Here is a 19,446-nt window from a genome sequence, read left to right on the forward strand (position 1 = left end):
TAAATTCTTTGTTTTCTCCTCACAACTCAACTTAAAGAAATCACTTAGGGTATTGAGTGATGGATTTGAGTATGGCCTGAGTGAAGATATTACAATCTCAACTTCTTCTTCTTCTTCATTTCCGATTCTGTTTCAAGTTCATCCTCGGACTCAACAATCACATTTTCTTTCAACTCATCTTCTTTATCAACAGAACCTTGACTCTTTTCATCTTCAAACAAATTTTCAAAATCACTTAAATCGACATTTTAGATTGATTCAAGTGGGATTTCATCAACTGGCTCTTCTTGTGGAGCCTTATCATCAGCTTCAACTGCAACTGCATCCTCTGTATCATAATCACTATCGTATGCCAGTGCAGCAAGCTGTTCCACTTGAAAATCACTTGGTGGAAGATCCCCCTTTTCTGTATCATTAAAAACATTTGAATAATTCATATAATATTCAGCAGTAAATACCTCACCATATTCATTGAAACTTCGAATAGGTATATCTAACAGATATTCAAAAGTGGGTCCTCTAGTTTCAGCATCAAGCTCCTCATCACTTCCCAAATCAGAGTCAACTTGTTCTTTTCCGTCTGTAATCAACTTTGTTTTCCCAGACGTGAGTTGTTTGATCTTATCGTTCATTGCTTTCAGTTTGACTTCACTTTCACTCTTAACTTCAATAAGCTGTTTATTCATCTTCTCCATCTTTTCCTTCTGATGATTCACACACCTCCACAACTTCTTATTATCCTCTTCCAACAACTCAATTTTATCAGCACTTGCCTTCTTATCCTCCACAGCTTGATTCTCAAGATTAGTAATCTTAGTAATCAATGATATCAAGAGATTTTGTTGTGTCTTAAACTCGGATGGGGTAACATGAGATGGTGTAGCAGCAACTCTGACATCTTTCATGAAGCCTGAAGGTTGGCGTTGAGTTTGTTGCCTAGAACCTCCATGTGATGATCTTTGAGGTGAGTCATTGTGATGTTTAGTTCTTCTCTCTTTCTTCTTGAGTTGTTCAGAAGACATCATTTCCTTCCCTTTTCTCTTCCTATGAACCAAATTTGTGTCCTCCTCAGTAGCTTCATCATCATCATTATCATCATCATCATGATTATTACCTTGGTTACCTCCTTTAGTTCTTTCAATGTTTCTTTGATTATCTCCTGCCTCCTCTTCTTCAACAGTTACCTCATAGTTAGAATCAGAATCATCATTCCTCCACGCATTTCCTGATGGACACCTATAATTCTCCTTAATTAGATGACAGATAAGCACTCTATTAAAGTCAGGCTTTAGATCTTCATTTCTGGTCTGCCTCATCCGTTTAAAGGTCACAACATTCATTGGTTCCAACGAAATTATATCCGATTCAAGCTTAGGTAGACTGGGGGCTGCATCATCAATGATCAGCTGAAGAAATCTTGCATAGATGAGATATTTTTGTGTCGTGCTGAAGTGGTTGGCTTTGAAGTAGTGAAATACAAAACCAGAGAAGTCATATGGAGCTTTAAGAACAAAAGCAGTGAACATGCTCTGCATCTTCTCATTAAGCTTGTCAAAACCAGCTTTTCTTCCTCCAATATAATGTATCAACACCTAAGATTGATATCTGTATTGAGATGGTAGAAGTGTCTTCATCAACTCAGAATTACCTATCAAGGCACCAGAATATCCACATCTTTTAAAACAACCGTGGATTCTTTCTCTATTTTGTGTCATGAGGGAACAGTTTTCATCATTGAAACCCAATATCTTTCTGAACACAGATTTTGAAATGACAACTTCATTTCCTCCAACTGAACTGATCAATTTAGCTTTAGTATTAGCAACATCAAACTGTACTCTATTCCCAAACTCTCGTTGGTGACTGTAGTATGCAGTACACGGGGTAGAGATAGCAGTATGAATCCTTGATCATTTAAGAAACTCGATAATTTCAACAAAGTAGCTTCCATCTTCCAGTTCGGTATTGTACAGAGCAACCTGATTGTTCTGTTTTCCCATCTCCAGAATAGTTTCGGGTTGAACAGGTGGATTAACTGAATTAACTGGAGGATTAGGAATTTGCTCCCCCTGAGCTTTTGGATTAACTACCGGAACATTCTGTTGTGGTTCTACCATCGATAAGAATCTTAACAAACTGAAATTTTAACAGAAAGGTTAGAAACAGAAACCAGATACTCTAATTCATCAAAAAACATTTGCAGCAAAGTGTCATAACCAAAATAACAGGACAAATCGTGCGAGTAACATGGTCACACGTACGACTAACAAGTCAGACGTGCAGTTTATAAGGTCACTCGTGTCACTGTTGACACATTTGAGCAAGAACATACGTCTCAGACAATGTATACGGTTGAGGCAATACTCAGACAAGTGATGGTCAACCGTGTGGTGACTCTTGTGGTTAAGCACACGTGTCATCTCAGATGTACGAGTAAGCAACAAGAAAAACACCAAGTATAATTACACGAGTAAGCATAAGTGTTTACACGGTTGAACCTTAACCGTTCACTGTCTCGTGCAAGTCATGTCTCACGCGTGCGAGTGGAAGTCACTCGTGCATGTCTGAATGATACTCATTAAATGCATTTTTTAAAAACATTAGATCACATGTTCGAGTGTTAAACTGCTAGATTTATATCACGATAGCATATACAAGGTTCGTTTAACGCAAAACAATAGCAGATACCAATCAAAACACATCACAATTGCACGAAATTGGACTTGTAACCCATTTGGGTTTCAGTCCACTTAAACAATGAATTAACCAACAAAAACTTGATGAAAACTTACCAAACAAGTGGCGCTGGTGTCGGCTAGGTATGCTAAACAAAACCTACGGTGGAAATTGTAAATGGAAGCCATCAATTTTGAGAATAATTTTGAGTGAGGAGTGTAATAGTGAATGACTATTTTCATCCTCCCCATATTTATACTCTTACGCTCAACCGTATGGTTAAGCGAACGATTCACAATCCAACCGTGCATCTCACTATCACTCGTGCGTTTGACCTAGAAGACTAAGGGACAAATCTAAAGCTTGTACAGTTAATCTCAAGCTTGTGGTAACGCGTACGGTTCACTTATCAATCGTGCGAGTGAGCCACTTTGGAAATTCCAAATTTTTACAACCAAATTTTTACAACTTAGGATCTCGACTCATTTATCAATCTTAGAGCTAACTAGCACCTTCAATTTGAGTCAATAAATCACTAAATTCATCAAGAAATGAGCATTAACACTTAGACAATTCCAACATCTTAACCAAAACTAATTTATTTCTCTAAACACCCTGGTTTTCAAAAATGTATAGCCTACAGTGTAATGTCATCTTAAGACAACTAACTCCTTAATTCATTAAATCCTTCAAACGATCACAAGCTTTACAAACTTCTATCTTATGGATTGGGTGTCAGATATATCTTGATCTCAACAAAGTTCTTTCAGATGTTATTGCACTTTCAGAGGATAATCAGAAAATAACATAGATATAAAATCTTTATAAGTTTTTTGAAAGATAATGTCATGCAACTAAAATTATGCAAAAGAAAGAAATTCTATCATGAAATGCAATAACATGCAAAACCAAAATCTTTTTGTTGTTTTACAGTTTTCAATACAAGCTATTTAACATAGCATACAACTAAGCATAACAGAACACATAAATCCACATTCTTTTTGTGAGGAAGATGATTAACAATTTGAAAATTGGATCAGAACTGACATATTGAATCAACTTCTGTTGTTCATTCCCAATTGTCCGGTCTATGTCTATTATCATGCAATTACTGATATCAATCCTCATTAAACATGAACATACTCCTTCCGGACACTTCGACAATCATGTTGGCATTAATTGCTTGAACACTAAAGAGCAGTAATTTTTGAGATCACGCTAAGTTCATTAATCCTTGATTCTTTCATCACTTATGATTGTGCATTTTTATTATGTTGTCAATTCATTACATGTAACTTTCCGTTATCTCTATCCATGTACTTCATTCAAATTGAATAGGATGGTTCTCAAGGCGTTTTGAATAACCCTATCAGCCTTTGACTTCTACCAATGTGTTCACAATCTTCAATCTAGTTGGTCGACAGATCTCAGAATATATTGAATTATCCGAATAGGCGCATTATTTACCGCGGGAATTGGTCTGCAGTTAAAGCAGACTTGTCTGATGACCAGTCATCACACGAAATAAATCTCAGGGCCCTTAACTTCTTTATGTTCAAGTTGACATGGAAAACGAAATCGAAAGATAAACTTTCATATAAATGTATTTAGAGTATATCTAGGTAAGTATCTTTCCAACTTACATTTTAATGGGTATAACTCTTAATGGCAGACGGCAAGAATCTTGATAGTTCAATGTGAACGCCGTGATTAAATAATTCAAGCTACGTGGGGGCGTCACACTAAGAATGATCTGAGTTCTTTATGAGCACTTCATGAATCAACATTCTTCATACTTTTAGGACTTTGCCATCTTGATACGCTAATTATTATTGACATTGATTTTCTTTTGATATTTCACTTTTTCAGCATATCATTATCTTTTGATATATTGATTTTGAACGCCATCATGAATGGATTTTCCATTTTTACGCATGAACTCATGTTTCTTTGTTGTGTGCTCGGATCACTCGAAGGTGTTCTCCCTTAAATGCTTGAACGGTCCGCAATAAAGAATCATGCTTTTCAACTTTAAGCGAGAAGGGACACTTACTTCGACATAAACTAATTTTCTTTGTATTTTCGGGGTTTAGTTTCGATTATTAAGTCTTAGGCCCGTGACAACGTGGTATGCACCAGCCAAACAGATAATCCTCAACCCTTTAATACAACACCAACCTTTTCTAATGATTATCAATTATGATAGGGGATACCTTCAACCGACTGTTGAGTTCCTCAACAATTATCATTAGATACAGTTTCGGAGATAATTAGGTGACTACCTTCAAACACTACAGATCGTCCATGACTTCTGATTCTTAGATGATAGTTATTCTTAGTATGATTGTCTAATGCCAAGAATTTGTAAGTCACGTCTATCAGTACACCACACAACAGATAAACATAAACGTTCAAATAAGTCCTTACTAATTAGTTATATCAATTCTCAGTACAGTAAATTCTTCATCTCCAACAATAACATAACCAGCACAACTCTTTTTCGGATTTTTCAACTTTTTAAGGTTTTCTGATGAGGCAATTTTTCACTTTTTAGGTATTTTTTGTTGGAACATTTTCTCCCCCTAAAATACTAAAAACATAAATCTTTTTGTCTTTTAGCATTTTAAACAAAATTAAAAGCAGAAAATATCTACAGACTAGCATGCAATAATTAAGTAACTCATGCAGAGTTATGCAAACAGCTTTGATAATATGTAGTACAGAAAAGCATAAACTAATTATCTATAAGTCATGCAGGCTACATGCAAAGTCTAAAAGCTTGATTGATCCTCACAGATCAAAATTCAAAATCACTTTGTCTAGATCAATAATGCCATTCATCTCTAATAGGAGCAAGAACCTAGGTTTATCAAAAGCCTTAGTGTATAGGTCAGCCCTTTGGTCCTTAGTACCTATTCTATTAACCTCTATGAACCTTTTCTCATGACAATCACGAATAAAATGATATTTAAATCCTATATGCTTTGTCTTAGAGTGTTGAACAGGATTCTTAGTGACAGCTATAGCAGCAGTATTATCAATAAATAGAGGAGAGAAAGATTCTTTGCCCATAATCGCGAAGTTTGCTGTTGAATCCAGACAACTTGCGAGCAACAGCTAGCAGCAGCTATGTATTCAGCTTCACATGTGGAAAGTGCGACAGTAGTTTGCTTTTTGCACTGCCAAGTCACCAGCCTTTCACCAAGAAATTGACATCCTCCTGACGTAGATTTGTTGTAATTTTGCAACCTGCATAATCAGAATCACTGTAAGCTACAAGATTAAACTTTTCATCGTTAGAATACCATATGCCAAGATTAGGAGAATGTAAAAGATAACGTAAAATCCTTTTGGAAGCTGTAAGGTGAACTGTGTTTAGATTAACTTGGTATCGAGCACAGAGACATGTCGCGAACATTATATCCGGCCTTGATGCAGTAAGATACATGAGCGATCCGATGATTGCTCGATAGTAAGTTGGATCAACAGGTTCCCCTTCACAATCTAAAGAAATTCAATGATTAACCACTAACGGGGTAGAAACTGGACGTTCTTGAGTCATACTAAACCGTTCTAGTATATCATTCACATATTTTACTTGGTGCAGAAAAATCATGTTATCCGTCTGTTCGACTTGCAATTCAAGAAAATAATGTAACAGACCTAATTTGCTCATTTCGAACTCGTCCTTCATAACCTGCTCGAACTCATCGACGAGTTCCTGCTTAGTAGAACCGAAAATAATATCGTCAACGTAAATCTGGACCAAGATAATGTCATCACCTTGTACTTTAGTGAAAAGAGTACAGTCTACCGCCCCCATTTGATATCCTTTTTCGATAAGATAACTAGATAAACGTCCATACCAAGCACGCGGGGCTTGATGTAGTCCATAAAGGGCTCTACATAATCAGTAAACTTTGTCAGGATGAAGATGATCTTCAAAACCCAGTGGTTGATTGACATATACTCTTTCATTAAGCTTGCCATAAAGAAAAGTACTCTTGACATCCATCTGATAAAATTTGAATTTCATGAATGAAGCGAATGCCAAGAAAATATGAATAGCTTCCAATCTGGCTACAGGAGCGAAAACTTCATCATAGTCGAATTCTGGATCTTGCTGATAACCCTTTGCTACTAAATTAGCTTTGTTACGAATAACATTACCATCTTTGTCATACTTATTCTTCCAAACCCATTTAAGATCAACAACTTTAACACCATTCGACTTTTTTACCAACTTCCAAATGTCTAACCGATGAAATTGTTAAATCTCTTCTTGCATGGCCATTACCCAGTTAACATGCTTCAAAGCATCTTTTGTTGTCTTAGGCTCAATTTTAGAAATATGACATGCATACTCAAAGAATGCAGCAGCAGCTGTCATATGAGTATCAACTTGACCATTAAACTGAACTTGTCTTCTTATTCAAACACACGCATTAGGATCGCCAATAATAAAGTCTATCTAGGATGAGCAGCTGTAATTCTGGGAACTGGTTGTGGAGGAACAGGTATATTGTGATGTAGATTCGTAGAATCATCCATATCTTCAGGATTCTCTGAACTTTCACTTGAAATATTAGATCCACAGGTATCGTAAATGGGATCTTGATCAGATTCTTGAACTGGTTCAATAATAGATGGCATCGGATCAGGAGCTTGAATACGTGCAGACACTTCTTGCGCATTCTGTAAATCAAATAGCATTTATAATTCCACTTCATTCTTCACATGATCCGGAGCAAGATTGAATGAGTCAATCAGCCCATCACAGTTGTAGACCCAAGGATGGTTTTTAGGAGTAGTTTTCTGTTGATTTCTCTGAACATCAACTTCGGACCATTCTTCCACACATCTGGTTTCGTTGTTGAAGACTTGCTTGTTAGGAGAACTATACCCTAGAAATACGCCGGTAACTACTTTAGCATCAAACTTACTTCCTGGTTTTCTCTTCAAGATGGTACATGGTGCACCAAATGGTTCTAGATGCTTTAGTGTATCTCCCATGAAATAATTCATAACAAATCTTACCCAATCGCTTAACAGTCAGAACCTGATTCATTGTGTAACAAGCATTTGCAACAGCTTCTCCCCAAAAATGAACAGAAAGAGATGAGTCAGCTAGCATAGTTCTAGCGGTCTCAATCAAAACCGTATTCTTTCTTTCTGTAACACCATTCATTTGAGGAGGATATGCAGAACTGAACTGCATATTGATACCCTTTTCGATACAAAAACCTGCAAGATACTGATTCTTAAATTCTGTGCCATTGTCGCAACGAATCTTTCTCACTTTGAGATTAAAACATGTCTCTAATCTATTGATTAGCAATTTCAAATTCTCAAAAGTCTCAGACTTTTCTTTCAAGAACATCACCCAAGAAAATCTTGAATAATCATCAGTTACAACCAGATAGTACTTACTTCCATCAATGCTTTCAAAATGGATTGGACAGAAAAGATCCATATGTAACAATTCAAGTGGAGCGGAGATTGGATTGTACTTAACCAACTTATGATCTTTCTTGCTCTGCTTTCCCTTCTTACACGGAACACATGTTCCTGGAATCTGAAAAGATCAAAGATCAACACCTTCCACAAGGTTATTGTGAACAAGATGATTCATTTTTTGAAAAATTAAATGATCCATGCGTTTATGCCATATGATAGACTCTTGTTCAGTTGCTTTAGAAACAAAAGCTTGATGACATTCAGTAGTTGAAGTAGCAACATTCATATCCAACATATACAAATCAGCTTGTCTTTGAGCCTTCATTAAAATCATATCGGGTGGAATCACAAATTCTGGTTTCAAAATGTAGCTATATTCATCATCAAAGGCTAGTTTGAAGGATTTTTCACAAATTTTCGAAACCGATAACAAATTGTTTGCAAGCTCTTGAAAATAATTCACTTTATCGAAGCTGACTTTCTCATTTCTTAACAAACCCTGAGCTGTAATGTGACCACCGTTATCTCCAGCAAAAGCAACATAACCTCCCTTAATAGAATGAACATTCGAGAGCAGAGATAGCTGTCCTGTCATATGCCTCAAAGCGTCACTATCTACTATCCAGGTGTTATTTGCAGGTACCCTGGTTCCATGCATATCACATTAAGAAGTTAATTGATAATGGGAACCCACGCCCGAACGGCAGTAGGTTGTCCATTAACACCCATAGCTTGAAATTCCATCCATTTCCCGTTTGAGTCAGGAGGAATCTCATAATTTGAGACCATAAACTTAGTAAATTTGGAAGGAGAGGTGTCACGCTTTTGGCGTCTGACATTCCTCTCTGAATCTGAGTGATTCATCCATGGTCTGATTAGTGAAAAATATTTTCTACGACTTGCTTTCTGTAAGGGTGACCTCATCTTTGGTTCAAAAAGTCTTTCTTGATCACTAGACCCGACAACATTTGCCTCGAAACTTCTTTTTGGAATTTTACCCTTCACAGGTGAAACTAACCTATTGAAATTCTTTCTCTTAGAATCTCCATAGACAACGTTTGTCTTAAACCTTTTATCACAAATTTCATCATTTGCAGGTGAACCTGTTCTATGAGCATTAGATGATCTAAAATCATCATGTGTCAGGTCAATCTTATGTCTAGGTGAACGAAATCTTCTAGGACAATAAGCAGCAATGTGTCCAAAAACAGCACAAATAAAACATTGACGAAACTCCCTATATCCTCTAAATTGATACACATTATTAGAGTTTGAAGATGAGGGGTCTTGTCCTCTTACAAACACAGGAGAATCATTTGATTTCTCTTTTGGAACAGACTTAGGGGTAATAGGAGGAACAGTACTGTTAGCAAATCTAGGATTCTTCAAAATTTTAACAGGACCTTTTGGTACTGGACCTCTTGGTGTTATCACCCTTCTTCTCTCAGTATTATCTCCTAGACTATTTTTCTTATCTTTCTCATGATCTAAAGCACCTTCAGCAGTTTCATCTGAAGTCATGTTCTCAGTTTAGTTAGACTTCTTGTTCTTTTCAACATAGTCTTCGTAGCTAGGAGGGACACAGTCTTCTGGTTGGCCGTCAACTAAATTGGCATTAACGTATTTGTTTTGAAAAGGAGGAGATGCAGACTTATATCCAATGCCTTTACCTTTTGGATCATTGATTTTGACCATCAGTGCATTCCATTGTGATGCACTTGCCCAACATTTCATTTTGATTGACATTGCTTCTAAATCAGCTTTAACACACTCATTTTCCTTCTTTAATTCGTTGATTGTGTTAACACGTTTGATAAAAGCTTGATTTATATCAAAGTTATAACATTTAAGATCATGAATCTATTTTTTATAAACTTTAATTTCCTCTTTTAAATCAATTTCAATCTTTTTGGTCACAAGGTTGGCATGATATTTGTCCCGCATCTCATCATAAGTTTTGTTCAAATTGTCTACTGTTACCTTATATTCAACACATTTAGCACATTCAATGTTTGAATTAGAGCATGAATTAGAAGATACCTGTTGAGCACTATTTGATGAGGAAGTATCAGCCATAAAAGCAAAATAATTTGTCTTCTTCCCATCAACGAACTCATCTTTTGATTCTGAAGAGTCTGTAAGGAACACTGATGTATCATCATTCGCAAAACCCTTTCCCAAATGAATCTCTTCAAGTTTATCCCAAATATCTTTCGCTCTTGTCAACCCAGACACTTTTTCACGATCACTTTCCGATAAGCACTTTCTAAGTAAGTTCACTGCTTGCTCGTTCAACGCTTCAAAATCGGTTTCATCTTCTGTACTTTCTGCTTCTGAATCTTACATCATATCTGGTTCTTCAACTTCTAAACTCAGGTTTTCAAGATCTGAAGCTTCACCCATAAGAACTAACATCTCCAGCTATCATTCTACCCCATTCATCAAGTTCTCTATCAGCATCAAACAATGTTTCTCCAGTTTGATCGTTCTCTAGATTACTATTTTCAATTTTGGTTTGGTTTTTTGGTTTTGACAATTTTAAATTTGGTTAACTGAAAACCGAATTAAAAACTGAATTCAATTTAATAACATATTAAAACAAATTTATAATTATAATATTTATATATTTATATTATATTTGATGTATTATTACATTTTTATTAAACAATAAACATGTTATATACCTTGTATACTAAAATTAATTCAACAACCGTTATTCCTAATTTATATGTAAGTTTATGCTGATTAGAATTTTTATTTTTAGTGATTTTCGGTTTTAACCGAAACCAAACCGAAACCAAATTCGGTTTTCGGTTCGGTTTTGGTTATGGTTTTGATATTTAAATTTGGTTTCGGTTTGGTTTTCGGTTTTGATTTTATAAGTTTAAAAACCGAAAAAACCGAACCGAATAAACCTAAAAATCAAAAACCGAACCGATGAACACCCCTAGTTCGTAGTAGTTACGTGGATAAAAACTAAACTTCGTCTGGGAATCAGATGAAGTCGCCGGCTTCACCAGTTCAAGCCTTTAGCTTGGCTAGAACAAAGCCGCCGGCTTCGTGCTTAATTCTGTACAGTTTCTGGTTCTTTTCCAGATCTGTATGTTTGAGTTTCTGTAATGATGTTTGAACTGCTTTGAATCTGTTATACTTTAATATACTTGTTTTCCATGCTTAATGATTAGATAACATGATTTTAGGGTTGATTAATACTTGATCCGATGATCTATTATTCGATTCATGCTACTTGTTTAGATCTAGTCCATCAAACTTATTAAATTGAATTGCATGCAACTAGGTTAAACAGCATAATAGTGATAAACTTGTTTAATTGGAATTACGCTTATATGAAGAACCTTTGTTTGGATTTGTTTAATTAATGATTGCATGAGAACTTAGTAGTAATTGACTTTCAGCTAGTAACTTGAGTTGATCTACTTGGTGTTTAATAGCTTATATAATTTGTCAGTCTATTTGCAGGTTGATCCTTATCACAAGATTAATATGTATCATGTAATTGAATTAAATATGAAGAATTGAGATGTTAGTTATGCACATCATATATCTAGCATATACTTTAAGTCCTACTTATTGAATGATATGCAGCACTTAGCTTAGCGTGTTAAGGGATAATAGTTGGTCTATGATTATTATTCTGCTTTGTGTTAATATAAGTCATGAAACTTATCTAATATGATTCCCGTATGAGTTATTCGTTCATGTAAATGCTTTTATTTACATCTGTTTATTTTGAATCTTCAATTCCTTATTATTTCATTGTTTTGATTATTTTTAAATCATCTCTTTCCTAAGAGATAAGAATTTATCCTATAAAAAGACATACAAATCTATCTTTAATTCTTTAATAAGAATTAAACTATATAATAAGACAACTCTTATCCGCATCTACGCTCTCTTGGGACGATAAACTAAAATACTACATCTGACCGGGTCTTGTTGCTCGTTAGGATGTTAAAAGTAAAATAAAGGTTTTATAAATTTAAAAGTTGAAATAAAAGATAAAGCACTACTGCACACACTTTTGACACATCAATTACCTTTCCCTAGCCCAAACCGATATCTTGGTCAACATTTTCCTGATCTGCCTACTCCGGATATCCCTCCATTACCTTTACTTTTTCGCAGTTAGGATTATTAGCTTAAAACCAACTACTATCTTTTTATCTACGTAATTTAAAACAAAGACAATTATTCACTTGATCTTCAATTCGTTAAACCATTCAAAAGTATGACCCTAGGTTAAATTACACATTCTACCTTAGAAATATATGGCCTCTTTAGCTATATATGGCCTCTTTAGGGTCTTTAGCTATATATGGCCTCTTTGCATGTACTGGATACTCATTCATAATAATACACATCGATATTACAATTCAACAAAAATATTCAATCTTTTATTGTTTGTAAATCATCATATAGGGTCAACTACGCTTTAAATTACTATGTATGTTCATACCTTAGGTAAAACATTTTATTAGTTCTATTATCAACTGAAGTATCATATGTGGATTTTTCTGTTTTTCGATCTTCACTCATTTCTAAAAAGATGTTACTTTATCTATTTTTATTTATATTTTTACAAATTTAAACTTTTAGAATGTTTTATTATTTATTTGTGTTATCAGTGTTGAATACTGTCTTAAAATATCATCATTTTATGAAATCTGCAATAACACAGGTTTTTAACTAATTATTATATTCATGACGTCATGTAAGGTGTAAAGTTTGTAGTTAATGTGTGTGGATCAATTGCTTGATCAAATAGATCATAAGGTTTATAAATTGAACTTTGAGTCTAAATTAATTTAGACACTTTTATTCATCTGATCTATTTTATTTAATTCTATTGTTTTAATTATATAGATTAAAGTAGTATAGTTAGAACTAGAATCATATCATTACAAAAATGTGGGTATGAAAGAGGCTATATATGAGATGAATGCTTCAAGAGTTTGGGCCTTAGATGTTGGGCCATCTATTGTTGTTGGACTTCTTTGGGCTCCTTTAGTATCTTATCATGCATACACACATCATCCTACAATAATACTTTTCTTAACGTGTAAATGGTAACTAAATATCCGAGTTTACATAACACAAAACTGATCTACATAGTGGTATGCTAAATTCTACATTACAAAATATTATCAAGAGTAAAACTTATACAAGCTAGATGTTTTATACAATCAAATTCTCTAGATGTTTTGGTAACTTCTAAATCTTAAACCTCCATACAATCACAACCTTACACGCATCGATAATGATCATCGCGATGCTTACATATCCGATTCAAGAATCATTTAGAAAGTGGAATTTTGTGGTCACTGTTTTTATCATCACTTCGTACAACCCATTGCCTCATTCGCTCTGAAGCTTGTTCCACCTACAAATCAAATGATTAATTTCACTCTTTATCAAATAACAGCAATATTCATTTATGTAATATATATAGTTTGATAGACACATTTATTCTTTGGACTCAGTTGAAAAATGACATAATATGCAGTACTAATCATATACTCCAATGAATCTTTTTTATACAAGACTAGTTATTTTATCACCACAACATATACATAAAATATGTTTACAAAGATTTAGGTAAAGGAGTCATACCTCATCAGTCCAATTGGTTCTCAACACAATGATCACAAGAATGAATGTTTGCAAAGCAGTCCCACATATCATTCCTATCCAAATACCCTGCCAAAAAACCAAAATTCCATAACAAAACTTAAACATTACATAAACTTTCTTCACTAGTTTCAATTTTTTGAATGTTTAAAAAACATATATCGACATGTAATTCTTTAATACCTCGACTCCTAAGCGTGTTTTATAGCCAATAAAGAACCCAAGAGGAAGGCCTACGACGTAATAACAGAAAAGATTTATGTAAGCCACAAGTCCTTGCCATCCTCCCCCAACAGCAACACCTACAAATAATTAACAAACTTAACAATAAAGTCCAAAATCTAATATCTTTAGAAATAGTAAATATACAATTATAAATAATTATACCTGAAATAACTGGTTGAACACTATTGAGAACCAATGTAATACCTAGAAGGTAAGCCAAATGTGACACAGCTTTGTGCATCTCTTTTGAGTCGGTAAATAGTACAGCAAAATGGTTTTTGGTGATCAAGATGATGCACATTGAGATAAATCCAATTAAAAGAGACTCCGTCACTGTTACCATTACGCAGTATTTTGCTGCTCTTGCGTTCCCCGATCCTAACTCATTTGAAACCCGTATGCTTATTGCTGCATTGATTCCAATAAACAACATCCCCTCCCATCCATTTATGTTCATGCTGAGATTCAAAAGGATGTATGTTTTATTGACTTCAATAATATCATTTTTATTATAGGAATTTGCTAATGACAGCCCCTTACACCTGGCGTTAACAAGTTTCAAACACTTGTATTTAGCAGGGGCATTATTAACTTTACAGTGGCAGTTTCCTAATAGTACAAGTGTCTTAACCGTGTTAACGTCCTCAGGCAGTGGCGAATCTAGAAACAATCCGGTGGAGTTACAGGACACCACTAGTTTGAAAATATTTTAGTACAAAATACCTTTTAAATTGTATAAGACGCTACTAAAAGAAACCAATATAGTTTTCAAATTTATAGTTTTCCTTTTAATATGTAAAGGACATCACTAAATTTAACTATTCAGACTCCATATATTTTCTAATCTGTAGTTTTTAAAAAGTAAACTACCACTAAAATTTGTATTTTTTGAAAGGTAAACTACCACTAAAATAGCATTTAAATATAATTATTAGTGAAACAATTTTTGAGACCCAATTGATTATAATCCTAGAATCGCCACTGCCCACGGGGGCTGTCGTAAGATATTAACTTATGTGTTTAGACTCACCAAATTGATAAGGATCCAATTGCAGTAATAGGATCATCAAGGTTCCCAGTAAGAACAATAATCGTCATAAAATACCAAATTTCTAAACAAATCATAACCGCCGAGGCCACAGAAAGCTTAACAAACGCCCACAAGTCCTTTAACGCTAACCACGAAAACCCTTTCCACCCTTCTTTACACCATCCCAAAACATAAATTACTTGTGCGACCGCAATCCCCCATGATGACAAATCATAAGCTGCTGCAGCACCTAAAGTCCCTAACTGAAACACCTTAATAAGTAGATACAATAAAAATACATGTACAATCAGCGCCCAAAACCCGATCCAAGCTAAAATTGTGACTTTACTTTGAGCTTGTAGGAATTTTTGTGTAGGGAAGTTTAAGGCTAGGGAGAACATTTGAGGGAGGATTTGTATAGAGAATTGGCCGGCTAGATTTGCTATGTCGTCACGTTGTCCTAAAAGATTTAGTAACGGCGTTGCCCAAATGTATAGAGGCAATATGCAGAAACATGCAACGGTTAGGATTATCCAAGATCTTTGCATGTAAACCCCGAGCATTTCAATTTCGCCTGCTCCAAATGCTTGCCCACATAACGTTTCCAAGGCACTTCCCATGCCAAGCTATATGCATAATATATATGAGGATTAAGGAATTTTTTTAACAAGCCATAAAAGTATGAATATGAGTAATTTTAGATTGTACAATGTATTTTCTTAGTATTGATATGATTTTTTTTTATCATATTTCACATAAGAAATGACAAAAAAGTGTTGACAGATCAACATAATTAAAGTGCCTTAAAGTTTTATCTTTTTTATATGAACCTATATGACCCGCCCATTTCGCTACCTATCGTGGAGAGATTTATGAACTAACCAAAAATCCAAATGAAAAGTTAGCTATGACGGATAAGGAAACAGCGACCGCTGATAACTCCATATCTCCGATATGTCCAACAAATATGTTTGTGAAAGAATTTGTACCGTAATTGCAAAGAATATTAAACGCAATAGGAGTCGCAATCGCCCATAATTTTTTAGACTCCAATATGTATATAATTTTGGCATCTTGAAAGTTCTTTATGCCAACATAATCTCTTTTATCACCATTCAACAACATCGCCTTTGTGGGCGAATGGTGAAGCGTCACCTCATGTTCTGATGTGCCCGAGCCTGAGATATTTTTCTCAGGCTCAACTTCGTCAATTGGAAATTGTATGACAAATGTTTTGTTGGAAGACATTGAATTTGCAGAGGATGTTCCATTTGTTCCCTCTGCATTTTCTTTACCACCCTCAATTTTTGCAATCCTAAAATTAGATCATTTCTTTGTCTTTTTTTTATTCTTCTATAGAATGAAGTCAGATAAATTAAAATAGATTGTTGTATATAATTTGTATGATATTCAACTTTTGTTTGACCAAGTTTGTTAGTATCAATCAATTAGGAACCTCAAAGGTAGGGATCACCTACATGTGGCCACCAACATCATACTATATTACTTCAAGAGACTTTTTTAAAACCAATAAAACAACCTTGTCTAAAGTAATTAATAGAAGGGTTGTAATAAATTCACAATCTAGATTGATAAAACCACTTGTTGATACGTATTTTCTACTAGGTAGTATATATATTGACGTTTACCCTTGAGATATATATATCCCTGCAGACCCGGATTACGGTGTAATTACTGTAGGGTAGCTTAAGTCAATCTAGAGATAGGGCCTTACATATAAATTGCCTGTGTCATGTATAAAAAGTATGTCTTGTGCCTTGTGTCTTGCGTCTTGCGTCTTGTGTCATGTGCGTCCTGTGTCATGTGTCCTATGTTTTGTGTCTTGCGTCATGTGTTCTGTGTCTTGTGCCTTGCGTCCAGGATGAAGTTGATGGCCAGGATGAAGTTGATGGCCAGGATGAAGGTTGATGGCCATGTTAAAGTTGATGGCCAACGACTAGAGAGAGAAAGTCTAGAGAGAGAGTAAGTGTGTGTAAGAGACAAAGTGAAGTGTCTGATCTTTCATCTCAGTCTCAAATGAGGTGGCGAACCCCTCTATTTATAGCCAACACTTGAGCTTGCAAGGAAGGCCCATGGGCTTAAATCATGGAAAAGCCCAATAACTTGTTAATTAATATATACACTATTAAGTCCCCCAGTTTGATGTGATATGCATGTCAACGCGTATCATATTAAACTAAATTGTCTTCAAACAATCTTCCAAATACTTCAAACTTGAATAACTAAAAAATTAATGTTTAAGGTAGCATATTCATAGTTCGAGAGTTCCACTATATTCGGAGATACACATGTCGCCCTATTAGTAGTTACTTTATTCGAAAAGTGTGTAACCATCCTTGCACTTTATGTTGACGTGACATTTGTGCTGCTCACGTGCTATGTTCTTATATATTTAGGGCTTATGCATCTGAAGCGGCCTGTAGCGCTTACGCAAAATGCTGAGCGACATGTTTGCTAATTTGTTATGTTCTTCTAGCCGGAATGCCTTTAATGCTATGTTCATGTCTGTTAAGCGTCTTTTTCCGTCTATAAATGTCCTTTTGTGTGTGTAAACCATAAGCTTGACCAAGTGTTAACCGTTCTTCTTCGTTGTGTGTTTTGCACTAATGTATTATGCGGCTTTAAAATAGTACTTTGAATTGATGCTAAAGCTTTATTTATGTGATTACTTGAATCATTGAGGTGGCTAGCCTTGTTTATTTATAATTTACGTCATGACGGCGGTAGATACATTTATCTGTTTCGATGCTCAGTGAAGTCTACGCCATTCACTGTCGATTCAATCTTTTTTGCTCAAGACTGAATTTCTGCCACCGAGAATTTTTATCTCTTATGCGGGCAGGAATGACACACGGCTTTGTATCACCTGAACTAATCAAATCCTCGGCCGGATAATATGTATATTCCGTCGTAAGAACAATTTCTTTATTTTTTTACTTTTTCAAAGAAATTTTTACATTTATAACCAAGGTTACAAAATTCGCTATTCGGGGATTAATCGGTCAGGACTTTGGAAGGATTAATCGGTAATTCGGAGATTAATCGGGAATTAATCGGATTGTGCTTTATTCATTTAAATATTAAATTTCAAAAATTATATGTGTAAATATAGAAGAAAATCATAAACATAAACATAAACTTTAACATAATTGTCTAAATTTGTCCATTTTGTACAAAAACTATAAATTTCTAGTTTAAATTTATGTTAAAATGCTGACCAATTTTGACTTTGACCAACTTTACTCACCAAATTCGATTTTAACCCATCAATTGACGTTGATCGATTAATTAAACGGATTTTGAAAATTCAGAACGAGTTTCTCTAAAAAATGATTAATCGGAGACTAATCGGAGTGTAATTGGGTTTTTTACAACACTGTTTATAACCACATTTCATGTTCTAGATAGTTGATCAAGCTATCTGAAAATACAGTACTACGCATAAAAATTCTTTAACTATATTGCCTTCCAAGGTCTTCTCAACTCCTCACTAGTTGGCGTTGAGTGCATATATAAGATTATAAGCCATTATCAATTGCCTTTACTATTCGATATGATCCTTCCCATCGAAGCCCTAACTTGAATTCTTAGCAAATAGCTTGAATTCTTAGCAAAAAAATACATCAAAATTGTATGGTACAACTGATAAATTTTTATGGTGAGAAATATTACAAAGAAGAAAGAAGAATGAAGAAATAAAAACAAACTAGATCAATTTGTATATGTAATTTTTCATTTAGCTCTTGTTCATAGATGTAAATATTCTCTTAAATGGCAAGAATGACTTTGTAATCTCTTGTAAATCTTTTATTTTCCTAAGTGCCCTCCCAACGGATCTGTCTTGGACTCCGCCCAGGCCACCGCCCACCTGGGCGCCGATGACAGCGGCTCGACTAGGGGGCCGCCCAGGCCACCGCCCACCCTTTCGTCCCTCGTTTAGTGCTTCTATGAAATATCTTAGTACGGGAGTATATGTATATGTTGGTGTATTTCTTGATTAAATTTCATATTTTTTAATTTTTGTTGGAGCTTCAAACCCATTTTCATGGGTGCTGTACATATATGTATGTATGTGTAAAGGTTGAAGATGAAGAAATTACTCCGTATATTTTTTTATTTTAATTTAAGGTGGGGTTCACCGAAATATGCTAGCTGTATACCTAGTACATATTTATTTTGTTTTATCTTTTTAATAACTAGTCCGGAACCGGCCTGCGCGATGCGGCGGGAGATTTTGGCCTGCTTATTCATATTTAACGTATCTTTATGTATTTACAGAAGGGAAAGCGGCCCATGTGTTAAGCGTCGTTGTAGATGTCGTTGTGTTTAGCATTTTTTAAAAAGTGTTCGTTTCGAACGTAGTTAGTTTCGTTTTATTCATAAAATTA

At 34.9% G+C, this 19,446-nt stretch overlaps 1 protein-coding gene across 1 annotated transcript; it reads right to left on the bottom strand.

Moving 5' to 3' along the window:
• Positions 1-9,993: 9,993 nt before the first annotated feature.
• Positions 9,994-16,973, bottom strand: LOC139864062 (protein DETOXIFICATION 34-like). The gene is made up of 8 exons (XM_071852648.1): positions 16,885-16,973; positions 15,920-16,352; positions 15,038-15,663; positions 14,170-14,465; positions 13,966-14,084; positions 13,765-13,851; positions 13,477-13,534; positions 9,994-10,472 (listed from the first exon to the last, which is right to left on the bottom strand). The coding sequence occupies exons 1-8, from the start codon at positions 16,971-16,973 to the stop codon at positions 9,994-9,996; spliced, it is 2,187 nt and encodes a 728-aa protein (XP_071708749.1).
• Between the last annotated feature and the right edge of the window lie 2,473 nt (positions 16,974-19,446).

Source organism: Rutidosis leptorrhynchoides, chromosome 8, assembly GCF_046630445.1.
Source record: "Rutidosis leptorrhynchoides isolate AG116_Rl617_1_P2 chromosome 8, CSIRO_AGI_Rlap_v1, whole genome shotgun sequence".
Taxonomy (NCBI): domain Eukaryota; kingdom Viridiplantae; phylum Streptophyta; class Magnoliopsida; order Asterales; family Asteraceae; genus Rutidosis; species Rutidosis leptorrhynchoides.